Source organism: Aquarana catesbeiana, linkage group LG08 (assembly GCF_042186555.1).
Source record: "Aquarana catesbeiana isolate 2022-GZ linkage group LG08, ASM4218655v1, whole genome shotgun sequence".
Classification (NCBI taxonomy): Eukaryota; Metazoa; Chordata; class Amphibia; order Anura; family Ranidae; genus Aquarana; species Aquarana catesbeiana.
Window position 1 is genome coordinate 17,171,029 of NC_133331.1, and position 27,173 is coordinate 17,198,201.

At 49.4% G+C, this 27,173-nt stretch overlaps 2 protein-coding genes across 3 annotated transcripts in view; one reads left to right on the forward strand and one right to left on the reverse strand.

Annotated features, from left to right (window-relative positions):
• Positions 1 to 4,351: 4,351 nt before the first annotated feature.
• Positions 4,352 to 25,049, reverse strand: SLC25A28 (solute carrier family 25 member 28). Its single transcript, XM_073595558.1, is given in 5 exon segments — positions 4,352 to 8,138; positions 8,843 to 8,899; positions 14,769 to 14,997; positions 24,609 to 24,711; positions 24,713 to 25,049. Coding segments are annotated over 5 exon segments (1,065 nt in total). The 5' UTR covers positions 24,868 to 25,049; the 3' UTR covers positions 4,352 to 7,617.
• A 377-nt stretch (positions 25,050 to 25,426) lies between these two features.
• ENTPD7 (ectonucleoside triphosphate diphosphohydrolase 7) overlaps positions 25,427 to 27,173 on the forward strand; it is a 50,659-nt gene continuing 48,912 nt past the window's right edge. For both annotated transcript variants that reach the window (XM_073595556.1, XM_073595557.1), the window contains exon 1: positions 25,427 to 25,651. The gene's annotated coding sequence lies outside the window, so the exon portion shown is untranslated. The remainder of the gene's footprint in view (positions 25,652 to 27,173) is intronic.

The following is a 27,173-nucleotide window of genomic DNA, read 5'->3' on the forward strand; positions in this document are numbered from 1 at the left end:
TTTGATGGGCGCTGGTGAGGCTGCATTGATAGGTGCTGGTGAGGCTGCATTTAATGGGCGCTGGTGAGGCTGCATTTGATGGGCGCTGGTGATTCTGCATTGATAGGCGCTGATGAGGCTGCATTGATGGGCGCTGGTGTAGCTGCATTGATGGGCGCTGGTGAGGCTACATTTGATGGGCGCTGGTGAGGCTACATTTGATGGGCGCTGGTGAGGCTACATTTGATGGGCGCTGGTGAGGCTACATTTGATGGGCGCTGGTGAGGCTGCATTTGATGGGCGCTGGTGAGGCTGCATTTGATAGGTGCTGGTGAGGCTGCATTTGATAGGCGCTGGTGGGCTGCATTTGGGCGCTTCATTAAAAAGGTGGGGTATACATGGGCAGAGAAAAGGGGGTGGGGTCAGGGGTGGAGCCAGGGGGCAGCAAAATGAGGTTTCACCTAGGGTGTCAAAAATCCTTACACCAGCCCTGCTTCTGGGTCAGTTTTTGAAGCAATGAGAACCACCAACTTCTTCCTTTTCTCTAGTTTTAAAGCAGAATTTGCACTGGAGGAAAGGCATTGATTAGTCCAGGGAATTATCAGAGCATCCAATGCCAGTGCTAGATGATCCTTGGTCCTGATCAAAAACTGGAGGTAACTTGTGGTTGAATCTGGAGGCCAGGCTATCCAAATGCACAGTCATCCCATCTCTGACATATCAGGTTGAAGATGTCGGGGTGAAGGACCCAATCCCCTTGGTCCAGGCGGTGACGGCTGAGGTAATCAGCCTTCCAATTGTCCACGCCTGGGATGTGGATTGCAGAGATTGCTGGACAGTGTCTCTCCACCCATGAGATGATTTAGGTTGCTTTATTAGGAGTTGCAAGACTCCTAGTTCCCCCTTGGTGATTGATGTGGGCTACATGCATGACATTGTCCGATTTCACCTTGATTGGTTGCCCCTGAAGAAAAGGGTCAGTGGTACAGAGCCATTTTTACGACTCTGTGCATCGTAAGAACAATCATAGTGGCAGTTCAGCCACTTGATCGTTCTTACAGGCGGGACATCCCCTCCCACCGCCCTACGGTGCTTCTCCCGGCTCACCCGTGCCAACCGTGAACCGGAGAAAGAATCCACCGCTGGATAAAATAAACAATAAAATAAAAATGTAAAAGCGCCCCCCCCCCCCCGTGTGCTCGCGCACTGATGCCAACGCATACGTAAGTTGCGCTCGCATATTTAAATTCTAGCCCTAGACCTCCTCTGTAACTCTAAACTGGTAACCTGTAAATAGTTTTAAAGCGTCACCTAAGGAGATTTTTAAGTACCAAAGTTTCGCGCCATTCCACAAGTGGGCGCAATTTTAAAGCGTGACATGTTAGGTATGCATTTACTCGGCATAACATCATCATTCACATTATACAAAAAATTGGGCTAACTTTACTGTTTTGTTATTTTTTTTTAATTCCCGAAAGTTTTTTTTTTTAAACTGTTTGAAAAATTGTTGCGCAAAAACCGTGCGACATAAAAAGTTGCAACGACTGCCATTTTATTGCCTAGGGTCTCTGCTATGTCTGGGGGTTCCGAGTAATTTTCTAGCAAATTATGATTTTTACATGTAGGAGAGAAGTGTCAGAAAAGCCCCGGTATGGAAGTGGTTAACGTATTATAATCTGCTCTGTAATCTTGCCATTATATTTTGTCCTGCCGGTGCTCTCTAGTACCTGGTTGGTCCTGTATGCCCCTCCTCCTGAGAATAAAGTGGCCCCGGTAATCGCGGCAGCCGATCCATGTCAGTTCACGTCGTGTCATCCCACCGTTAGTGCGAGAGCCTGTATCTTCCATAATCAGTAGGAAAAAAAAAAATTTTTTTTGTTTCAAAATTGTATGTATTTTTATGTTTATGGCGCAAAAAATAAAAACCGCAGGTGAAAAAAAAAACAAAAAACGTAAATTTTGTTTGGGTATAGCGTCGCATGACTGTGCACTTGTCAGTTAAAGTAATGCAGTGCTGTATCGCAAAAAAAGACCTGGTCATGAAGAGGGGGGGGGGTTATATAAATCTTTGAGGTCAAGTGGTTAGGATTAGTGAACTTAACAACTACTTTAGCCCTTACTACAGTAAAACCAATAGCGGTGCAAAATCTGAAGAGGTTCCCCATAGTGCAAACGATGGGGGGCTGTGAAGGGGAATGAGATACAAGAAAGGGGGGCTGTCCAACCCCCCTGAAGCACTAGCAAAAAACTGAAGCATGCTGGGTAGAGAAGCTTTCAATTTTTCTGTTTGCCAGTGTCCTAAACCTCCTGTAGAAGGCAGTACAACCTGAAACCCTGTTTCTGAATTCCCGTGACTCTCAATGGCCAAGAAAAAAAAGTTTTAGTTGGTCCTGAAAGTTTTAGGAAAGCTACTGAAAGTATACTGAGAAGTCTTGTAAAAGCTCCCTCTGCACCAGACGTCACTAAATGGCGGGCCGCGGTCTGGATCCGGACCGAAATGACAGTCCTATCTGAACCATGGATCCACCACTTAGCAGCCTGCGTGTCCTGTCACGGTTGATAACCTCCCCCCACCGCTGGCACTTCAGCCTTCATCCTTACAGCAGTTGGTAGGCAGAAGGCGCGGTAGGTCTGAACAGAGAGCAGGACTGCTGAACTATTCAAGTTTAGAAGCTGGTAATTTGTTGCTAGGACGCAAGGCGGGGTCCTAGCAACCAATCACCTGCCTGTTAACAGGAAACGCTGGGCAGTCCCACTCTCTGTTTAGACATGCCACGCCTTCTGCCTACCAATTGTTGTTAAAGGTAGAATTGGAAAAATTGGAGAAGGGCTGATTGGAAGGGGGGCTTTCATGTTAAGGGGACTAAAGGGGGGCCACGAAGGGGACTAGGATTTATGGAAGTGGAGGCTGTGAAGGGAACTGGGATACAAGAAAGGGGGGCTGTGAATGGAATGGGATGCATGAAAGGGGGAGCTGTGAAGGGGAATGGGATACAAGAAAGGGGGGCTGTGAACGGGACTGGGATGCATAGAAGGGGGGGGCTGGGATACAAGAAAAGGGGGCTGTGAATGGAATGGGATGCATGGAAGTGGAAGCTGTGAATGGAATGGGACTGGGGTGCATGGAAGTGGAGGCTGTGAAGGGAACTGGGATACAAGAAAGGGGGGCTGTGAACGGGACTGGGATGCATGGAAGGGGGGGCTGGGATACAAGAAAGGAGGGGCTGTGAAGGGAATGGAAATGGGATGCATGGAAGTGGAGGCTGTGAAGGGAACTGGGATACAAAGAGGGGGGCTGTGAATAGAACGGGACTGGGGTGCATGGAAGTGGAGGCTGTGAAGGGAACTAAGATACAAGAAAGGGGGGCTGTGAATGGAATGGGACTGGGTGCATGGAAGTTGAGGCTGTGAAGGGAACTAAGATACAAGAAAGGGGGGCTGTGAATGGAATGGGACTGGGTGCATGGAAGTGGAGGCTGTGAAGGGAACTGGGATACAAGAAAGGGGGGCTGTGAAAGGAATGGGACTGGGGTGCATGGAAGTGGAGGCTGTGAAGGGGAATGGGATACAAAAAAGGGGGAGCTGTGAACGGGACTGGGATGCATGAAAGGGGGAGCCGTGAAGGGGAATGGGATACAAGAAAAGGGGGGCTGTGAAGGGGGCCGGGATGCATGGAAGGGGGGGGGGCTGTAAAGAGGACTTTGATGCATGGAAGGGGGCGGGGATACAAGAAAGGAGGGGCCGTGAATGGGACTGGGATGCATGGAAGGGGGGCTGTAAAGAGGATTCGGATGCATGGGGGGGACTGGGATACAAGAAAGGAGGAGCTGTGAAGGGAACTGGGATTAAAAAACAAAAAACGGTGGGCTATGAAGGGGACTGGAATGCATGGAAGGGGGGCTGTGAAGGGGACCGAGATGCATGGAAGGGGGTGTAAGGGGGACTAGGATACAAGAAAGTGGGCTGAGGACACCAAAATAAAGATGCTGTGATGTAAATGGGGGGGGGGGGGGCTGTATTGGAAACAGATGTGAAGGCGGCAGTGATGTACGGGTGGGGAGGGGCTGATAGCAAAGATCTAGGTCATAGCAAAGACTCGGACCCTCCATGAATTTTAATTCCATACCCCTCCTCCACACACTGCTCTTCTACAAATCGGATGCCAGTATGTGCAAGGCCTTTCAGCAAGATACCAGGAGCACCATAGGGCCACAATTTGGTGACCAGACACTTCTCTCCAGCAAATGATAATATCCCCAGCCTCTTACGTAGCTTTTTTTTTTTCTATAGGAGAGGAGGGGGGTCAGCTTTGCGACTGACTCTCCCCCCCCCCCCCCCAGGTCAGAAAGTAATTCAGACGACACTGGAAGCGTTATTTACTGTCTCAGGTTTTGCTTTAATCTGGACCAGGAAATGTACAGTTTAGGGAGCTGCACAACATCACACCTTTGTACATTTACTGCATACTGGATAAACTTGTTTAACATCCCAATACAGAAAGCAGGTGGAGTCAGAAGGTTTCCCACACATTTATCCACCCGTTTATTAGCAGTGACTTCACACTCCATGTCCACGTTGACACTCGCTGTTACCATGCAGTCAAAAGGATAATCAGTTGTGCAATTGATGGAAAAAACAATGTGTGCTCAGCAATGGGCGCAACTGGCAGACAAACATGTCATTGTGCTGAAGGAACAACAAGGCAGCTTGTCCAGCAATCAGCCAAGTCCATAAAGCTGTGATGGCCTCTAAACACACACATGTGACTCTACCTCTACACCGCCATTCCCCGCTGTCTGCTCTTCTTCTAAATTCCTGGTCCCCCGAGACCCCCAACCCCTGGACTGGTCATAATCGAGCGCATTTATTCTGTACACTGAATTGTTGTCCAGGGGGGGAAGCAAGGTTCTGTTCATTGGCATAGAAGACAGAACCATCTTAGAGAAGTAAAAAGGGCCACTAAACCAATGATCTCCCGCTACAAAGATTAACGAAACCAGAAAGTCTGCAGCCACCATAAACGGTTTAAGTGCTTTAGAGTGTGCGTGTCGACAACGGCCTGGAGTCTTCTGGTACGTCTGGAGACAAGACTTTGGTAAGGATACTGCAGAATTATTGTACTGAGTGCATGGAGTAGGGGCCAAAAGCTACACCTTTCCCTTGGTTACCCCGTAACAGACATATCTGATGAGTAAAAAACACATAAGAGAACCCATGCAGGGATCCTGCAGTCTATAAAGTTCTCTTTTTAGCCAAGGGACAACCTTGGATCTACTCTACTTCTCCGAAGAGACTCAGTCTTGTGAAATTGGTAGAAAGGCATAAATGACAAGAGCTTCAAAACTAAGCTGACCTTCGGCATAAAAAAAAAAAAAGAGAAAGTCCTGAAGAAAGAACAGTTCTGCTAGATACAAGAGTGCCCAACCTACGGCGCTCCAGCTGTTGGAAAACTACAAGGCCCATGAGGCATGGCAAGGCTCACCATTACAAGCATGACTCCCCAAAGGCATGATGGGACTTGAAGTTCTGCAACAGCTAGAGCACCCTAGAACATAACACAGGAGGCTGAATGTGATCATGTGTAGACTTGGAGCGCCGCTCAAAGCTGGAGATCAGTCATCCCTAACGGTATCCTGAAAGTGGGAGCAGGCGCGAATTCAGAAGTGTGGGGTAAGACGCCGCTCAAACCGACCCAGTGCTTCAGATTTGGATATGGATGTGTATGGCCTCAACCAGCGCACAGCTCCGGCCACGCTCCCGACAGGTTTCTTCCAGCCTACCGGGGCTTGGTCACAAACATGTCGGGGGGGGGGGGGGGGGGTTGTGTGGCTGAGGCCATACACCGCCCTTTCCCCGTTTAAAGCACTGGGTTGGGTTGAGGAGCATCTTACCCCACACAGAAGGCTAAATACTTCTGGTAGAAGAGAGACCAAATCTATGGAACACTTTATAAGGGGAACCAACTACAAAGCCAAATACCTGAGCGCAAAGCCAGGGCCCAGCTCAACCGCAGCAAAACAGTCGGCATCACTGCCCCAGGAACTAGCGCGCTTCCCAAGAGACAGAAAACCCCTTCCACCCGTGCCTTCTCACACAGGTATTTCGCATCATAGTGGATTTCCTTAAAGCTGCATTCCCACCTGAGCGTTTCCAGCTCGTAAAAATGCCAGAAAAAAGCCCACCACGCAAAACCCTATTCATTTCAATGGCACCTGTCCACATCTGCAGCGTTTTGTCACCTGAAGCAAAACAACTGAAAAACACCTTACGCTCAATTAAAAAAAAAAAAAAAAAAAAAAAAAAAAAAAAAAGAAGAACATGAGCTTCTTTGGGCCAGATTACAGGCGTTTTCTCTGCTTTTTACATTGGTGACCTGTACAAAATCGTGGCAAAAAAGCTCGCCTTTGAAATGCTCAGGTGTGAATGCAGCCTTAAAGTGATACTAAAAGATGAAAGCATGTTTTAACTGAATGCATTCCTTACATTAAAGCGGGAGTTCCACCCAAAAATGGAACTTCCGCTTTAAGGGAAGGTGACCCCCCCTGACATGTCACATTTGGCTTGTCGTGTGTGTGGGGGTTGGAAACCCTCTTTTTAGAGCTGGCGCATGCGCAGTGGGTGCCCGGCTGTGAAGCAACAGCTAGACACCCACAGTGACAATGCCGGCGCCGCAGAGAGGAGGGTGGAGACGAGCGGGGCTTCGTTCCCCTCGCATCGCTGGACCCTGGGACAGGTAAATGTCCGATTATCAAAAGTCAGCAGCTGCAGTATTTGTACCCCACCCCCCCCATCTCCATGTGAAGGAGATGAGATCCAGTGCTGGGGGGGGGGGGGGGGGGGGAAAGAAGATATCTGGATAATGCCTGTAGCTGCACCCATCATCCAGATATCTCCACTCAAAGCCCCCCAAGTTCATATGATATGAACCCGGGGGGGGGGGGGGGGATATATATATACAAATAAATGCATGCTTTTAAATTTAAATATATTCTCATTGGGAGTTGTAGTTGCCTTTAAAGTCCCATCTAGCTATGGGGGGGTACTTCTTTGTCCTTTGGCTTCAAGAATGAGTCCCTGACCTGGAAAAGCACGCAACAAATGCCGGTCAGAAGGCCTTATTGGTGTGCAAGTTCCAGGTCACCGATCATAATCAAGGCCAGCAGATCAGCATGACCACATTCTGCATATCCAGGGAGGGGAGGGTGTGGGTGGGTTCAGCATGTTCTATGACCTGGAAGTTCTATGTGTCTATTGGATACCTGCTTCAGGCCAGCCTTGCTATGCCAACCAGGTAGCCCATTTCATTTTTCCAACAGGGCAAAGAAACGGGACTAATTGCTATCGGCAACAAGAACTGTTCTCTCTCCAAACTTTTTATACCCGCGGTCCAGTGACGGTACCAGAGATTTGTCACTTTAGAAAGTGCGATAAACTGACCACAAAAAAAGGCAGAACCTGGTAAAGAAAAAGAAGACATAGAGTCTGAGTTCTGTGCGTTGTATTAAGGGACAGTGATGGAGGACAGAGAGCTCTCGGCACGCTAAGAACAGGTTAGATAAAACATTAAAAGAAAGGCAGATCATGCCGGCTGACAGTTCACCCCGGCCTGGAATAACGGCTGTGCTTTGGTATGGCGCTTCAGTGACCCGCCCTCCTCTCTTCCTGACGCTTGGTGATGATGTATTTGAAGAACTCGTACACAGACCACGAGATGGCCGTGGAGGGCATCTGATAGATGATTCGGGCCTGAACTCCTCGGAAGTAGGCCGTGATGCCGCCTACTTGATAAACCGTCCTAAAGGCGTTAGCCATGCCGGTGATATGTCCGCTCATGTTGGAGGAATTCAAGGCAAGCGTCTCCTGCGTGTTCAGTAAGGTTTTGCAAACATCCAGGGGCGTGGTGACGGCGGCGGCCACCGCCCCTGCGCAGGCACCGGACAGCACGTGGGAGGTTGGGTTGTATTGTCTCTGGTGATTGAGGTGCTCCTGCATGAGCTCATAAGTCATAAAGTGAATGGCCTGGAAGGGGATGTTCATGGTCAGCTGCGTCGTGTAGCTTCTGTAAAAGGCACCAGCACCCTCGTTCCGCCACACGGCTCTCATACAGTCCGTCACCCTCCGGTACGGCGAGTTGTACATCTGCATCCTCTGCTTGATCACTTGGGGAGAAGAAATGATAGAACATTACTGAGGATCCCAGGACATGTCACTTTCAGGAACTCCAGCCAACCCTAGTTTAGGATAGAGCAGGGAAAGGAGAGAACCTCCATCAGGTTTGGGTGTCATCTGGACAGGAAGTGAGGGAAAATCTCCAACAGGGACACCAACAACAATAATCAGCCAACAGAGGTCCTTGCCTTCCCCTACTCTACAAGTGAGAGAACTCTGCCCCATCCCAACCCACAGGGCCAGTGGAAATCTATAAAAGAAGCAGCCGCCTACAGGTAAATGATCTACACATAACATAGGAGGCCGTGTTCCACAAAAAAAAAAAAAATTATATATATATATATATATATATATATATATATATATATATATATATATATATATATATATATATATATATATATAAAATATATATATATTTATTTATTTTCAGTCCCGCATTATGCAATGTGGAAAAAAAAAAAAAAAAAAAAAAAAGTTTGACCAGCCACTGATCAGTAATAGGGAGGGGCACATTTCTCTCAGCCCTGGGCTTCCAGTCAGAGGATCAGTGCCAATTACAGACTCAGCATGGGAAGTGTGGATTGGCTAGGAGTACTCAGCAGGTGGAAGGATCCCAGGAGATCACATTGCTGGGGATATTTACGGCTCACATTATTCTGCCTCCAGCCCGTACCCAACAAAATCAACTCACCTTCAGCTGGATTCATCGCTGCGTCATGCAACAGTGTCGCTACACAGCCAGCGGCCCCTAGAAGACAAAAACTGTTACAAGTGAGCAAAAGAGCCATGACTGCAAAATCCCTCCAATGTCGCGATGTCCCTCCACTGCCAGGCCAACTCTACATTGCAACAATGTCCCAAAACTGACAAGCTAACCCTCCACTGCCACGGATGTCCATCCACTCTGCCAGGCCAACCCTCCACTGCCACAATGTCCCAACACTGCCAGGTCAACTCTACAATACCACAATGTTCCTCCTCTGCCAGGTCAACTCTACATTGCCACAATGTTCCTCCACTGCCAGGCCAAGTCTACAGTGCCACAATGTTCCTCCACTGCCAGGCCAAGTCTACAGTGCCACAATGTTCCTCCACTGCCAGGTCAACTCTACATTTCCAGGTCAAGTCTACACTGCCACAATGTTCCTCCACTGCCAGGCCAGCTCTACATTGCCACAATGTTCCTCCACTGTCAGGCCAAATCTACAGTGCCACAATGTGCCTACACTGCCAGGTCAACTCTACATTACCACAATGTTCCTCCTCTGCCAGGTCAACTCTACATTGCCACAATGTTCCTCCACTGCCAGGCCAAGTCTACATTGCCACAATGTCCCAACACTGCCAGGCCAAGTCTACATTGCCACAATGTCCCAACACTGCCAGGTCAACTCTACATTGCCACAATGTCCCAACACTGCCAGGTCAACTCTACATTGCCACAATGTCCCAACACTGCCAGGTCAACTCTACATTGCCACAATGTCCCAACACTGCCAGGTCAACTCTACACTGCCACAATGTTCCTCCTCTGCCAGGTCAACTCTACACTGCCACAATGTTCCTCCTCTGCCAGGTCAACTCTACACTGCCACAATGTTCCTCCTCTGCCAGGTCAACTCTACACTGCCACAATGTTCCTCCTCTGCCAGGTCAACTCTACACTGCCACAATGTTCCTCCTCTGCCAGGTCAACTCTACACTGCCACAATGTTCCTCCACTGCCAGGTCAACTCTACATTGCCACAATGTTCCTCCACTGCCAGGCCAAGTCTACAGTGCCACAATGTTCCTCCACTGCCAGGTCAACTCTACATTGCCACAATGTTCCTCCACTGCCAGGCCAAGTCTACAGTGCCACAATGTTCCTCCACTGCCAGGCCAAGTCTACAGTGCCACAATGTTCCTCCACTGCCAGGTCAACTCTACATTGCCACAATGTTCCTCCACTGCCAGGCCAAGTCTACAGTGCCACGATGTCCCAACACTGCCAGGTCAACTCTACATTGCCACAATGTCCCAACACTGATTAGGTCAACTCTACATTGCCACAATGTTCCTCCACTGCCAGGTCAACTCTACAATGCCACAATGTTCCTCCACTGCCAGGCCAAGTCTACAGTGCCACAATGTTCCTCCACTGCCAGGTCAACTCTACAGTGCCACAATATGCCTAACCTGCCATGTCAACTCTACAGTGCCACAATGTGCCTACACTGCCAGGCCAAGTCTACGCTGCGCGGGCCCTGCTCCATTCCGATGACACAACACAGAAGGACAGCCAACCACACAAGGCAAGTGTACATAGAACTTCTGATGGACAGCGTCTATCACTCAGCTCCACCAACATTCATTGTGAGGACTACTCCAAGGCACCCATTACAGCTCTGCCTTCTGTCACCCGCTTGATTTATCTGGAGAATCTCATCACCCCGATACCAGTTATCAGAATGTCTCCGGAACTTCTGGAAGCTTCTCAAGATGCTGGATGACAGGAGGAGCAGAACTGTTAAAATATTGGGTGGGAATTCAGTAACAAAGACACAGGTTGGTATTAATACTCCAGTCTCAATTCCCTCTGCCTACAACCACTAAGCAGAGTTCCCCTTTAAGGATCTTTAGAAGCAGCCACTGTACCAGTTTTCAGATATGTCAATGCATTCATCGTCAATTATAAATCCCAATTTAATGTACCCACCCCGCGCCTCAATGGTGGTGTTACTTGGAACTTCAGGTAACCCTCATCCTTCATGTTACCTCCAGGTGTTACCAGCAGCTCCTGCAATCTTTAGTCCCCAGATCTCCCCATTTCTGGTCTGAGCCCAGAACTCAACTCCACCCACAAATAAAAGCACAGTAATGAGTGGAGTTCAGGTCAATTTTTGCCAAAGCCAATATTTTTGTAACTGTTGAATCACTCAGAAGATTCCTCCCTCCTGCACGTAGGTCCGTCTGCTCCATTAGTCTCGATCGGTAGACCCCCCCCCCCCAATAGGTTCATGACATCATGGAGGCTCCACCATCATTTATCTTTATAATGGTCACAGTGGGAGGATCTCAACCAATCAAAACAGAGATATCAATAGTGGGTGGAGTTGGCCTTTAACCCCAATCACTCCTGAGGTTAAAACATGTTAATGCCCAAGCACAATATTACAACTATGATCTGTTAGTAAAATTGTACATATCACCACAACTACTTTGTGTATCTAGGTGGATTATACCACCCCCCCCCCCCCCAGGACAAATTGGGCTTTCATTTGGTGGTAAATGGTAAAAGGATATATATTTTTGTAAGTCAAAAAGGAATATTGGGCCAAAATAGGGAAGAAAAAAAAAAAAAAAAAAAAAATATATCACCAACATAACCTACCAAGAACAACCCAAAATAAAAATTTTCCTGCTCCTGACGATCAACAATACCACATGTGTAGATTAGGTATATTATTTGTTGTTTGTACCCATAGTACAGACTAGAAACATAGTGCACATTTTGCCATCTTACCTAAAAGACACACACACACACACACACACACACACATACAATAAAAAAAAACAAAAAAAAAAAAACAAAAAAAAAAAAAAAAACTGAACCCCACCCAAACACTAACCTAGGATCAAAGCACAGGCCAATAGATGGGGCACTCTGCAGGAGCAGTCGCACTAATTTTCCCCAGAGCTTAGTAAATGAGGGGGATGAGGAAAGAGCAGGGGCGGGGCCCAAGCTATGATGTGTGTGAATGGACATAGAGCAGTGGCTAAGGAGTGAGTCTATTCGAGTGTCCCCCATAGCAAGCTACTTGCTATGGGGGGACTGGGCAGGGTGGGAAGGAGCCAGGAGCGCCGCTCCGTGCAAAACCATTACAGAACATGCAAGTATAACATGTTTGTTTTTTTAAATCTTCCTTTAACCCTTTCCTACCCAAGGGTAAAACAAATCTTATTGACCAAGTACAATTTTGCAACTTTGACATGTGTTAGTTAAACTGTACCAATCACCACAACTACTTTGGGCAACCACGTACATTAGATTGTGTGTATATATATATATATATATATATATATATATATATATATATATATATATATATATATATATATATATATATATATATATATATATATATATATATATATATATTTCCTGTTGCTACCAAAAAACAAACAAAAAGCCTGCTCAAAAGAATACTGACCCCAACATTAATGAACCCTTTCACACCAACATAACACATATGTGGCCTCACTGGGCTGGGCTTATTATCCTGGGGATGCACATATGTGTATCTGTTTGTGACACAGAGACCGGTGAGCTCAGTGTCCCGTACTAAACAATCGGGACACGGAACTCCCAATTCCGGCACTTCTGATCACTGCGGTAGCCTCTGATTGGCGATCATAGTGACCAGTCATTATGAAGCCCGTCCATGTTTCTCTCTGTGAATGGAGAGGAAAGATACATTGTTTTTTTTCTCTCTCTACAAGGAGAGAGAAAGATGCAAACAAACAAAAAAAAAAAAACAAAAAACAAAAAAAAACAAACAAACAACAACACACACACACACAAACAACTTGCGCATTTATTCTGGGCTGTAATACGGATACAAACTAACATACACATATGTGTATCGCTGCAATCACCAGGAGCAGGAGAATTTATTCTGGTTTGTCCTTTTTAAAAAAAAAAAAAAAAAAAACCCCCACACCATCACACCATACATACATTACCATTTACCACCAAATGAAAGCCCAATTTGTCCTGAAAAAAAACAAACAAACAAAAAAAAAAAAAAAAGCAGTTTAATCCACCTGGATGCACAAAGTAGTTGTGATGATATGTACGGTTTTACTAATGCATGACAAAATTGTGCTTAGGCATTAACGTTTGTTTTACTTGTAGGCGCAAAGAGGGTTAAAGATAAATAAAAAGGTTGCCGCAAAACATACTGACCATGACCCAAACATTAAAGTGGTTGTTAACCCACTTTCACATGTTAAAGAGGAGTTCCACCCAGAGGGGCCATCAAAAAAAAAAAAAAAAAAAAAAAAAAATTAAAAGTCAGCAACTACAAATACTGCAGCTGCCGACTTTTAATTGGACACTTACCTGTCCCGGAGTCCAGCGATGCGGGGGATCGAAGCCCCACTCGCCCCCCCCCCCCTCCGCTCGTCGGCATTTCAACAGTGGGCGCCGGGCTGTGGCTTCACAGCCTGGCACCCACTGCGCATGCGCGAGCGGCGCTGCGATTGGCTGCTCAATCACCTGGGACCTGTAATGGGTCCCAGATGATTGACAGGAGGGAGGGAGCAGAGCCGAGCCCTTCCTCTGCCGAGGGAGAAGTGATGTCACCAGCCCAGGCAAAAGGAAGGGGCAGACTACGAGGGACCCCCTAGCAACAGGCATTTAGAGGTAAGTGAAAAAAAAAAAAAAAAAAAAAAATCCAAATTTTTTTTTTTTTTTTTTAGAATTTTTGAGGTATTTTTGTTATTTTGGGTGGAACCCCACTTTAATATAAGTTTTGTTTCCTAATAGAGTGTCCCCCTGTCTGTGACACACACACATACGTTCTGGCAGGGGAGAGGAGACAGATCGTCTGTTCCTAGTGTAAAAAGTGTCCGATCTGTCCGCTGCAATGTCACAGTCCTGAAAAGAAAACAAACAAATAAAAAAAACCCCCAAAAAAACAAAACAAAAACACAACCACACCACACGCCCGCCTAGGTCAAGGTTTGATCTAGGTCGGTGCCAGTTTTAGTGTTTGGGTCATGGTCAGTATATATTTTGCAGTAACTTTTTTAACCCCTTCACACCTAAAGGGTAAAACAAATCTAAATGCCCATGCACAATTTTTCCATGCGTTCGTAAAACCGCACATATCACCACAACTGCTTTGTGCATCCAGGTGGATTATACCGCGTATTTTCAGGACAAATTGCGCCTTCACCGGTCTCAGTACAGCTTCTTTCTAAAACGGTGGCCATTGGCTGACTTTTTTACCTAGAACTCCACCTACTACAAAACTTTTCAGTTGTGGGCGGAGTTATTAAAGTATTTTACAGATCAGTAACTGCAATTCTGAGTAAATAAAAGAAAAGAAATCCCAGATAATGCAAAGAGCACATAGCTGCCCTCTCTTCACGGGGGGCCCAGAACTCCGCAGACCAAACACCACAGGATGACGAGCGTCTGGCACAAGGCGCGAGGGGAAAGAAAAAAAAAAAAAAAAAAGTCAAAGCAGAATGCCGAGACGTCTGCGCTCTATAGTGCCTTCCCCTGCGGTACGAGGCGGCTCCTGTGATTCGCTGAGCAATCAGCCAACACTGTCATTGATGGCAAGGCGGGTGTGCCGCCGGCAGTCTACAACCATTTCCTTTATGCTCATCAGTCTTATGATGACTCCGCCCACTGCCAGTCCTTCAGGCAGAAAAAAAAAAAAAAAATGCCGGGGAACAAAAACCTTTAGAGCCTCCAATGGCGGCCACTCATTCACTTACTGAGTGACAGATTCTAGGAATTTAGGGGGTGACTACGCTAGGTGGGCATTTCCTGGCCCAGTGTGATAAGTGCTCCAGTGGTACAGTCAGAAGGGTGGGGAGGGGGTAAGCACAATGGTCAATACCGTTAGCTATATGGCTATTGCCCCCGGGGCGGATGACATCGCTCATTGTCTTTTTCAGTTTCTCATAGCAGGCAAAATACAGGGCATGTGCCGGCCCAGCTCCTATCGCCGTAACATTCAATCCTCGCATCGGCCTCCAGAATCCCTCCGTGCGGATGATTTTGAACAAGGCCTCCATCACGTTGCGGTAGCGAGCGGCGGGATCAGGCTGCAGACTCTGCATCCGGGTCTGGAAGAGAAAAAGGACATCTGAGAACCTACATCGTCACTTCATTCGTTCGTTCCTCTCTGACCTTTCATCGATCCCATCATCACAACCAATGAACTGTCTGGGCTGCCCCACTGAAGGCCCTTAGATAAAGGGGGTCACAATGGCAACCAATCTCCTCATATTTCACAGCCACCCCCAGAAGAGAGGAACCGTATCTACACCTTTACCCCCAGGAGACCGGAACCCCAACCCATCCTATACATTTCATAGCCACCCCCCCCAGGAAACAGGAACCCCAACCCTATCTACACCTTTACCCCCAGGAGACCAGAACCCCAACCCATCCTATACATTTCATAACCATCCCCAGAAGACAAAAACCCACAACCCTATCTACACCTTCACCCCCAGGGAGACAGGAACCCAAACTACACCTTCACCCCCCCCAGGGAGACAGGAACCCAAAATACACCTTCACCCCCAGGGAGACAGGAACCCAAACGACACCTTCACCCCCAGGGAGACAGGAACCCAAACTACACCTTCACCGCCAGGAGACAGGAACCCCAACCCTACCTTCACCCCCAGGGAGACAGGAACCCAAACTATACCTTCACCCCCAGGAGACCAGAACCCCCAACCCATCCTATACATTTCATAGCCACCCCCCAGGAAACAAGAACCCCATCTACACCTTCACCCCCAGGAGACAGGAACCCCAACCTATCCTATACATTTCCATACTCGCCCCCAGGAGATGGAGGGTAGCTGTACTCATATGACATTTTATCATGTCTTTAAGACAGATAGAGCTCTCTTTTAATCACCAGTAATTAATTATATATATATATATATATATATATATATATATATCCTCCACCAAATAATTTGGGCCAGTGCACAAAGAAAGGTCCATAAAGACATGGATGAGCGAGTTTTGGGTGGAGGAACTTGACTGGCCTGCACAGAGTCCTGACCTCAACCCAATAGAACACCTTTGAGATGAATTAGAGCGGAGACTGCGAGCCAGGCCTTCTCGTCCAACATCAGTGCCTGAACTCACAAATGTGCTGCTGGAAGAATGGTCAAACATTCCCATAGACACTCCTAAACCTAGTGGAGAGCCTTCCCAGAAGAGTTGAAACTGTTATACAGTGGATATAAAAAGTCTACACACCCCTGTTAAAAAATAAATAAAATAATGTGGTTGCATAAGTGTGCACACCCTCTTATAACTGGGGATTTAGCTGTGTTCAGAATTAAGCAATCACATTCACACTCATGTCAAATCATTGTCATCATTTAAAGTGCCTCTGATTAACCCCAAATAAAGTTTGGCTGTTCTAGTAGGTCTTGCCTGACATTTTCTTAGTCGCATCCTACAGCAAAAGCCAAGGTCCGCAGAGAGCTTCCAAGGCATCAGAGGGATCTCATTGTTAAACGATATCATTCAGGAGAAGGGTACAAAAGAATTTCCATGGCATTAGATATACCGCGGAACTCAGTGAAGACCGCCATCAAATGGACAAAATATGGAACAACAGTGACATTACCAAGAACTGGACGTCCCTCCAAAATTGATGAAAAGACGAGAAGAAAACTGGTCAGGGAGGCTGCCAAGAGGCCTACAGCAACATTAAAGGAGCTGCAGGAATATCCGGCAAGTATTGTCTGTGTGGTACATGTGACAACAATCCCCCGTATTCTTCATATGTCTGGTCTATGGGGTAGAGTGGCAAGACAGAAGACCTTTCTTAACCACTTCCCGCTAAAAGGTACGTCCTTGACTTTGAGCGGGGACATCTGAATGATGGGTGCAGCTAGAGACATCAGATATCATCTGTTAGTGTTGGCGATTCCCTACACCACAAGAATGATCTTAGCGGCTGTTCCGCCACTCGATTGTTCTTACAGGCGGCGAGAGGGGGACGCCCCTCCCCTGCTTCTACCGACTCACCGCTTCCATCAGCGAGTCGGAGAACGGATCCGCCAGCCCCGGATGGTGACATTAGAGATTTCTGGCGGAACAGATGGTCGCCGGAGTCTCTACGATCGCTCGGAGGCCGGGCGCAATGTTATGACGTCACGCCCGGCCTCTGCATTCAAACGAATGGCATGATCGTTAATGGTTTTTTTTTTTTTAATTCAACTTCCCAGCCTAGAGGTGAGATGTGAGGTCTTATTGACCTCATATCTCTCTGTAAAGAGGACCTGTCATGCCATATTCCTATTACAAGGGATGTTTACATTCCTTGTAAGAAGGAAAAAAAAAAAAAAAATAAATAAAAATTTTAAGCGCCCCTTTCCCCGTGTGCTTGCATGCAGAAGCGAACGCATACGCAAGTCCCGCCCACATATGAAAACGGTGTTAAAACCACACATGTGACTTATCTCCACGAACATCAGAGCGAGAGCAATAATTCTAGACCTCCTCCGTAACTCAAAACATGTAACCAGTTAAAAAAAAAAAAAATAATTTTTAAAGCGTCGCCTATAGGGATTTTTATGTACCGAAGTTTGGCGCCATTCCACAAGCGTGTGCAATTTTGAAGCGTGACATGTTAGGTATCTATTTACTTGGCATAACTTCATCTCTCACATTATGCAAAAAAAAAAAAAAAAAAAAAAAAAAAATGGGCTAACTTTTTTTTTTTGAAAAAACAAAGCGTTTGCAAAAAAATTGCTGCGCAAGTACCGTGCGAGATAAAAAGTTGCAACGCCATTTTATTCTCTAGGGCAGGGGTGTCAAGCTCAATTTCAATTTCATGGTGGGCCGTATCAGCATTATGAGTGTCCTCAAAAGGGCCGGTTGTATCTGTAAGATTAGATGTCCAGCGCATCCCCTCCCCTTACATTAGATGTCAAGAGCCAACCCACCATCAGAATTTGAGTCCCCCACTCTCCCTAACATCACAGTGCACCCCCTTTCCTTATGCTGCTGCTGGGAAGAAGCTGGACCCATTGCTTGGAAGCAGAAAGTAAGGGTCTGGAGGAGGACCACATGAAATGGCCTGGAGGGCCGGATTTGACACCTGTGCGCTAAGGTCTTTGCTATAAAAAAAAAAAAAAAAAAAATTAAATTATATATATATATATATATATATATAATTTTTTTTTTGCTAGAAAATATAAAGATGAATTTTACATGTAGGAAAGAAATGTCAAACTGGCCTTGGTGGGAAGTGGCTAAGAAAAACATCCAAGCCCAGCCAAATTTTCCAAAAACACATCTGAAGCCTCACAAATGCATGTGGGAGATTTTTTTTCTGATCTGATGAAACCAAGGTTGAACTTTTTGGCCATAATGAAAAATAATAGCGATAGATAGAGATATATCTATCAAAAACAACACTGCACATCAACCAAGAACACCATACCCACTGTGAAGCATGGTGGTGGCAGCATCATGCTTGGGGCCGTTTTTCTTCAGCTGGAACGGGGGCCTTAGTCAAGGTAGATGGAATTATGAACAGTGGGGCTGCAACTAACGATTATTTTCAAAATGGGGCAGCACTAATCCTCCCAGGAACATCAATGATGGTCTACTATTCTCCCCCTCCCAGGAACACCAATGATGGGGCACTAGTCTCCCCCTCCCAGGAACACCAATGATGGGGCACTATCCCCCCCCCAGGAAAGCCAACGATGGGGCACAATTCCCCCCTCCAGAAATACTAGGGCACTTGTCAAATGATTAATGTACTGTACTACTACTACTGAGTATTCTGTACAGCCATAGCCGCTACCTTATCTTCATAGTGTGCAGCTCGGCTCTCACAGCTGCTTCTCGCCTCATTCCCCCGAGGCAGCAGCGGGCGGGGCTGAGAATAGCGGGGGGAGCCGACGTCAGCGCGGACATGCCTGGTCACATACGGCGGCGCCGCCTTGTACACAGTTGGTCTGCGCGTCTGTTAGAATCCTCCTAACCGATAATGAAAATCGCTGACAGCAATTTATTATCGATAACATTGATTAATCATTTCAACCCTAACGAGCAGTTCCAGATACCAATCAATATTGGCACAAAACCTTTAGGCTTCTGCTAGAAAGCTGAACATGAAGAGGAAATCTATCTTTCAGCATGACAATGACCCAAAGTCGACCTCCAAATCAACACAGGAATGACTTCACCAGAAGATGATGAAAGTTTTGGAATGGCCCAGCCAGAGCCCGGACCTGAATCCCATTGAAAATCTGTGGGGTGATCTGAAGAGGGCTGTGCACAGGAGACGCCCTCACAATCTGACAGATTTGGAGTGTTTTTGCAAAGAAGAGCGGGCAAATATTGCCAAGTCAGGACGTGCCATGCTGATAGACTCAGACCCAAAAAGACAGAGTGCTGGAATAAAATCAAAAGAGGCTTCAACAAAAGTATTAGTGTAAGGGTGTGCACAATTATGTCACCATATTAATTTTTTTTTTTTTATTTTTTACTTTCCTCCACCTAAAAGATTTCAGTTTGTTTTTCAGCTGAGTTGTACAGTTTATAGGTCACATTAAAAAGGTGGAAAAAGTTCTGAAATTATTTATCTCGGTCTCATTTTTTTACATCACAGAAACCTGACATTTTATCAGGGGTGTGCAGACTTTTTATATCCACTGTAGCTGCAAAGGGTGGGCCAACCCTATATCGAACAGAGAAAAAGTTCCAGGCGATATATTGTAACAAAGACTATAAAGACAGTACAAATTGTGGTTGGATTAACGTTACCACACCGGCTGTGAAGCTGGCTAGGGCACCGATGGGTCACTACTGGGTTTTGCACACATGCGCTTTGTCAAGCTTTGACTCGACAAAGCGCACGTGTGTGAAACTGGTAGTCATGGCAGGAGGGACGTTTTGTGTTCCACACTAGCCGCGGCTGCAATTTCCGGTCTGGACCTCGGTGACGCCTTCCTCCATGCCGCTCACCGCGGCGTTTCTTCCTCTGGATAGTCAGCTGTGGGTTTACTTACATTGCCAGTGACACCACCTCTGTTTGCCGGCGGGCCCGGCACTCTAAACACCGAGTTGGCATTGCACTGCGGCATCCAGGGTGGGCATCCCACATTTGGAATCTCCCGGTCTGACACAGTAACCCAATCAGTGCCCTAGCCAGCTTCACAGCCGGTGTGGCAACGTTAATCCAACCAAAATTCGTCTTTATAATCTTTGTTGCAAATGGTCAGCAGATCTTTGAGAGCACACGTGGTTTTTCCACAGCCACCACTCATTACTTTCAGCTCAGCTTCTGAGCGCTGTCAGTCAGCCCCAACTCAATATTGAACCCTACAGACTAAAGCCTTGTACACACGATCGGATTTTCGGCAGGGAATTGTGTGATGACAGACCGATGGCCTAACCATTAGTACGCTCCATCGGACAAGTGTGTTGTCCAACTTTCCGCCAACAAATGTTGGATGGCAGGCTAGTAAATTTTTGGCGGACAGCAGCCTGTTGTCAGATTTTCGTATCGCGTGTACACAAGTCCGTCACACAAAAAAGTCCAAAAGTACAAAACACGCATGCTAGGAATCAACGCTCACCAAACACGACATTAGCAGAAGGTGCCCAAAGGGTGGCGCTCAAGAGCTGAAAGTAGTTGTAAACCCACTGGGACAACTTTCACCTACAGGTAAGCCTAGATTAAGGCTTGTGTAGGTGCTTGCAATATCTCCTTAACCTACACGGTTCAGGAGATATTTGCAAAAAAAAAGACTGCCGATGTCTACGGCCCAGTGATACCGGTCACCGGAAGTTCAACATGGCACCTCATGGCAAAGAACTCTCTGAGGATCTGAAAAAAAGAATCGTTGCTCTACATAAAGATGGCCTAGGCCAGTGACGGCGAACCTTGGCACCCCAGATGTTTTGGGACTACATTTCTCATGATGCTCAACTACACTGCAGAGTGCATGAACATCATGGGAAATGTAGTTCCAAAACATCTGGGGTGCCAAGGTTTGCCGTCACTGGCCTAGGCTATAAGAAGATTGCCAAGACCCTGAAAATGAGCTGCAGCACGGTGGCCAAGACCATACAGAGGTTTAATAACAGGACAGGTTCCGCTCAGAACAGGCTTCACCATGGTCCACCAAAGAAGTTGAGGTCACATGATCAGCGTCATCTCCAGAGGTTGTCTTTGGTAAATAAAGATTCACTTTCCTTCACTTCTGCCCACTGCCATTTCCTTCACTGGAAATTATAGGGAGGAGCCTAAAGGGACACTTAGACAAGCAGGAAGACTCTCCATGACGGATCTGATGACTTTTTTCACGATGGACGCACTTTCAACCATCACATGCCTATTGATGTCTTCATACATGTGAGTTGCCTGTGTATGTGATTCAATAAATTGCCTTTTACTTCTACACCCAGAGGCGCCTCTCTCCTTATGCAAGACAAGATCCCGGCACACGCCCTTCAGACAAAAGCCTGACACTTTGTTGGCCAACAATCCGATGGTGTGTACGAGGATTAAGACTGGGAGGCCATTAAAGTTCATGTGTGTAAAGTCGGGTTGTCGCAGTATCCCTTTAATCCAGGATACACATTAATTACACGGGTTCTGTGGTTCATAAAGGTGGTAATTAAAACTCACTTGGTGCCTTATCTGCATTAAATCAGCCTCAGAACCCGTGTAATTCATATGTGTTCTGGATTAAAGGGATGATGTGGAAACCCTCGTGTAAAGGCAGGCGTCCCAATACTTTTGGTGATATAGCGTATGTGAAAATCTATCAATCCTGATGTACCGACGGCCAATCTCATTTCTTGAGGCCTGAAAACGTCAAGACAAAAAATACTCCCCAAACGACCCTTTTTTTAAAAAGTCAAACAGGCCGAGGCATTTCGTAAGAGGCATGCCGAGTTTTCTGAAGTTGTCTTTTTTTTTTTGCCACGAGGTTTTGAAAAAAAAATGAGTTACACAAAGTTGGCAACTTAATAAGATATTTCTCACACAGTATTGGAATACTTAGAATTTCACCCCAAACACGTTCTGCTCCTCCTCCTCCAGAGTCCGGGGCCACCACATGTGTGAGGCTATTTAAGGCCCCGGTCACACCTGAGCGCCCTTCAGCTGGTAACACGCTCAGCTCTGAAGCTCCAAAATCTGAGCGGTTTTGTCGCCTGAAGCTCAAAAAAAAAAAAAGTACACAAGCTTCTTTTTTGGCAGGTTACAAGCGTTTTTTTTTTTTTTGGCCCCATAGACTTCAAAAGAAACGCCAGACTTGAGCAGAAAAAAAAAACAAAAAAAAAAAAAAAACCCACACTCAAATAGCAGCTCTCCGCCCCCAATTTCCTCTCCCTCCCCCCGAATAGTGCTTTCAATTGGCTAAGCAAAAACGCCTGAAGCTGGAAAACGCTTGTAATACAATTCTACAACACGAAAGAGAAAAAAAAAATAAAAATAATAACCCACACCCAACAAATGCCAGTAAATCAGTCAGGTGTGAAGGGAGCCCAAGTGTCTGATTATATTCCAACATTATATCTCATGTATCACATAAATCATCCAACTAACAAAATGTAATGTAATTGTCACCTCTATACAAGTGACCAGGGAATATAACTTAGTGTAGGCACACCTCGGTGGTGACTCCTCCCCAGGGACAGCTCCTCCCTACAGTGATGACTCCACCCTACAGTGATGACTCCACCCCCTACCCTAGTGAAAGCGCCTCCCTACAGTGATGACTCCTCCCTCTGCCCTAGTGACTCCTCCCTACAGTGATAACTCCTCCCCTAGTGACAGCTCCTCTTCTCTAGTGATGACTCCTCCCTCTCCCCAGTGACGACTCCTCCCTCTGCCCCAGTGACGGCTCCTCCCTCTCCCCAGTGACGGCTCCTCCCTCTCCCCCAGTGACGGCTCCTCCCTCTCCCCCAGTGACGGCTCCTCCCCACAGTGACGACTCCTCCCTCTCCCCTAGTGACGGCTCCTCCCCACAGTGACGACTCCTCCCTCTCCCCTAGTGACGGCTCCTCCCCACAGTGACGACTCCTCCCTCTCCCCTAGTGACGGCTCCTCCCTCTCCCCTAGTGACGGCTCCTCCCTCTCCCTAGTGACGGCTCCTCCCTCTCCCCTAGTGACGGCTCCTCCCTCTCCCCTAGTGACGGCTCCTCCCCACAGTGACGACTCCTCCCTCTCCCCTAGTGACGCTCCTCCCCACAGTGACGACTCCTCCCTCTCCCCTAGTGACGGCTCCTCCCCACAGTGACGACTCCTCCCTCTCCCCTAGTGACGGCTCCTCCCCACAGTGACGACTCCTCCCTCTCCCCTAGTGACGGCTCCTCCCACAGTGACGACTCCTCCCTCTCCCCTAGTGACGGCTCCTCCCCACAGTGACGACTCCTCCCTCTCCCCTAGTGACGGCTCCTCCCTCTCCCCTAGTGACGGCTCCTCCCTCTCCCCTAGTGACGGCTCCTCCCTCTCCCCTAGTGACGGCTCCTCCCCCACAGTGATGACTCCTCCCTCTCCCCTAGTGACGGCTCCTCCCCACAGTGATGACTCCTCCCTCTCCCCTAGTGACGGCTCCTCCCCACAGTGATGACTCCTCCCTCTCCCCTAGTGACGGCTCCTCCCACAGTGATGACTCCTCCCTCTCCCTAGTGACGGCTCCTCCCCACAGTGATGACTCCTCCCTCTCCCCTAGTGACGCTCCTCCCCACAGTGATGACTCCTCCCTCTCCCCTAGTGACGGCTCCTCCCCACAGTGATGACTCCTCCCTCTCCCTAGTGACGGCTCCTCCCCACAGTGATGACTCCTCCCTCTCCCCTAGTGACGCTCCTCCCACAGTGATGACTCCTCCCTCTCCCCTAGAGACGGCTCCTCCCCACAGTGATGACTCCTCCCTCTCCCCTAGAGACGGCTCCTCCCCACAGTGATGACTCCTCCCTCTCCCCTAGAGACGGCTCCTCCCCACAGTGATGACTCCTCCCTCTCCCCTAGAGACGGCTCTCCCCACAGTGATGACTCCTCCCCCTCCCCTACTGACAGCTCCTCCCTACAACAGTGACTCCTCCCCCTCCCCTAGTGACAGCTTCTCCCTACAGCAGTGACTCCTCCCCCTCCCCTAGTGACAGCTCCTCCCTACAGCAGTGACTCCTCCCTCTCCCCTAGTGACAGCTCCTCCCTACAGCAGTGACTCCTCCCTCTCCCCTAGTGACAGCTCCTCCCTACAGCAGTGACTCCTCCCCCTCCCCTAGTGACAGCTCCTCCCTACAGCAGTGACTCCTCCCCCTCCCCTAGTGACAGCTCCTCCCTACAGCAGTGACTCTCCCCCTCCCCTAGTGACAGCTCCTCCCTACAGCAGTGACTCCTCCCCCTCCCTAGTGACAGCTCCTCCCTACAGCAGTGACTCCTCCCCTAGTGACAGCTCCTCCCTACAGCAGTGACTCCTCCCCTAGTGACAGCTCCTCCCTACAGCAGTGACTCCTCCCCTAGTGACAGCTCCTCCCTACAGCAATGACTCCTCCCCCAGTGACAGCTCCTCCCTACAGTGATGACCCCCTCCCCCAGTCATAGCTCCTCCCTACAGTGATGACTCCTCCCTCTTCCCAGTGATGGCTCCTCCCCCTCACACAGTCTACATCAGACAATGCTCCATAACCCCGCCCCCTCAGTGCTGGCCCCTCCCCTGTCCTCACCTTCACACAGTCCACAGGGTACATGAGACAATGCTCCATAATCCCGGCCACGGCTCCGGCCATCATGTGTGTGGTGACGGTGGATCCCTCGGGCAGCCCTCGTACTCCAGCTCGGGACTCGGCCTCCCTCGGGGGCGGCGCGGCTGCTCAGCTCCGGCTCGGGCCCGGCCGGCCAGCCACGTTTGACCCAGGCTCCCAGCATAAGGGCCGGATCCCCAGCCGAGGCGCCCCGCTCCTTCAGCACGGCTTCCAATTCCATAGTACAGTCCCTCCGGGCTGCTCCTGGCCGCCGGTCCGGGCCCCTGAGCGCCGCTGCTGGATGTCAGAACCACCCGACACCGCCGTGGTGGCGCCACCGAGAAGAGGGGCCTAGGAACACACCCACCCCACGGCCATTGGGCGTCCTCCCTAGGCGGGCGCGCTCTGTTGCATAATCCACGCGCTCATTGGCCGCCTGACACGCTCATCACCATTTCCATCCCGTCTATTGGTCAAACGCTTCGCCCTTTAGCGCCCTCCCTGCTTCTTGATCTGTGATTGGCTAAAGGATTTAGAAGCGGAGGGCCAAATGCTGATTGGAAGACGCGTCTGTCAATCCAAGTCTGCCCTCCGTGATTTCATAATCCCCGCCCCGCCCGACTCACGTGTAAGGGAAAGGGCGGCTGCCGGGGGCGGGGCTACTAGGAGTCACATGACCGTGAAAAGATTATAGAGCGATAATAACATCCCTTGTATAACTCCCAGCCAGACCCCTCCCACTACTGACCTCTATATATACATGGCGCTAAACCGTCATAGTTATCACATATATGGGGGGTGTGGTTCTCTTCTGGGGAGAATCGAACCACACCCCCTTCTCCCCAGAACACAACCATCACAGTGCGCCTCATCTACATTAACCACGCCCCGCAATTTGCGGTCCAGAGGAAGTGACGTCACCGTTTCAACGTCCGAGCGGAAAAAGGCTATGGCCGGCCACACCCACTTCCGGGTCACAGGGAGGTCAGAGCCGGCTGACTGAGGGGTGACAACGTGGACTACAGGTGAGTGGGGGAGGTGTGGAGGGGTATAAAGGGGAGGTGAGCCGCCATACAGTCCAGGAGGTCAACACCGGCCACTGTCCAACCAGGACAATTCCCAGCAGTCATGTTACATTGTAATTCATATGACACATTGTTATTGTTATCACATATGGTGGCATTTTATTAAAGTCAGCAGATACAAAAAGTTTACAGTAATCACTCACCTGTCCGAAGATCCAACCAATGGGGACCGCCCAACACCCCGCTTCTTCCCTCCCCCTCCGCCCCAACACCCCGCTTCTTCCCCTCTCCTCCGCCCCAACACCCCGCTTCTTCCCTTCCCCCCAACACCCCGCTTCTTCCCCTCTCCCTCCGCCCAACACCCCGCTTCTTCCCCCCCGCCCCACACCCCGCTTCTTCCCCTCCCCCTCCGCCCCAACACCCCGCTTCTTCCCCTCTCCCCTCCACCCCAACACCCCGCTTCTTCCCCTCTCCCTCCGCCCCAACACCCCGCTTCTTCCCCCCCCGCCCCACACCCCGCTTCTTCCCCTCCCCCTCCGCCCCAACACCCCGCTTCTTCCCCTCTCCCCCCGCCCCACACCCCGCTTCTTCCCTCCCCCCCCTCCGCCCCAACACCCGCTTCTTCCCCTCTCCTCCGCCCCAACACCCCGCTTCTCCCCCCGCCCCACACCCGCTTCTTCCCCTCCCCCTCCGCCCCAACACCCCGCTTCTCCCCCCCCCGCCCCCACACCCCGCTTCTCCCCTCCGCCCAACACCCCGCTTCTTCCCCTCCGCCCCAACACCCCGCTTCTTCCCCTTCCCCCCAACACCCCGCTTCTTCCCCTCCGCCCCAACACCCCACTTCTTCCCCTTCCCCCCAACACCCGCTTCTTCCCCTTCCCCCCAACACCCCGCTTCTTCCCCTTCCCCCAACACCCCGCTTCTTCCCTCCCCCCAACACCCCGCTTCTCCCCTTCCCCCCAACACCCCGCTTCCTTCCCCTTCCCCCCAACACCCCGCTTCTTCCCCTCCGCCCCAACACCCCGCTTCTTCCCCTCCGCCCCAACACCCGCTCCCCCCCCCCCAACCCGCTCTCCCTCCACCCCCGCTTCTTCCCCTTCCCCCCAACACCCCGCTTCTTCACCCTCCGCCCCAACACCCCGCTTCTTCCCCTCCCGCCCCCAACACCCCGCTCCCCCCCCCTCAACACCCCGCTTCTTCCCCCTATCCCCCCAACACCCGCTTCTCCCCCTCCCCACACCCCCGCTTCTTCCCCCCACCCAACACCCCGCTTCTCCCGCTTCCGCCCCAACACCCCGCTTCTTCCCCTCCGCCCCAACACCCGCTTCTTCCCCCTCCGCCCCACACCCCGCTTCTTCCCCTCCGCCCCAACACCCCGCTTCTATTCCCCTCCGCCCCAACACCCCGCTTCTCTCCCCTCCGCCCCAACACCCCGCTTCTTCCCCTCCCCCTCCCCCCAACACCCCGCTTCTTCCCCTCCCCCCTCCGCCCCAACACTCCGCTTCTTCCCCTCCGCCCCAAC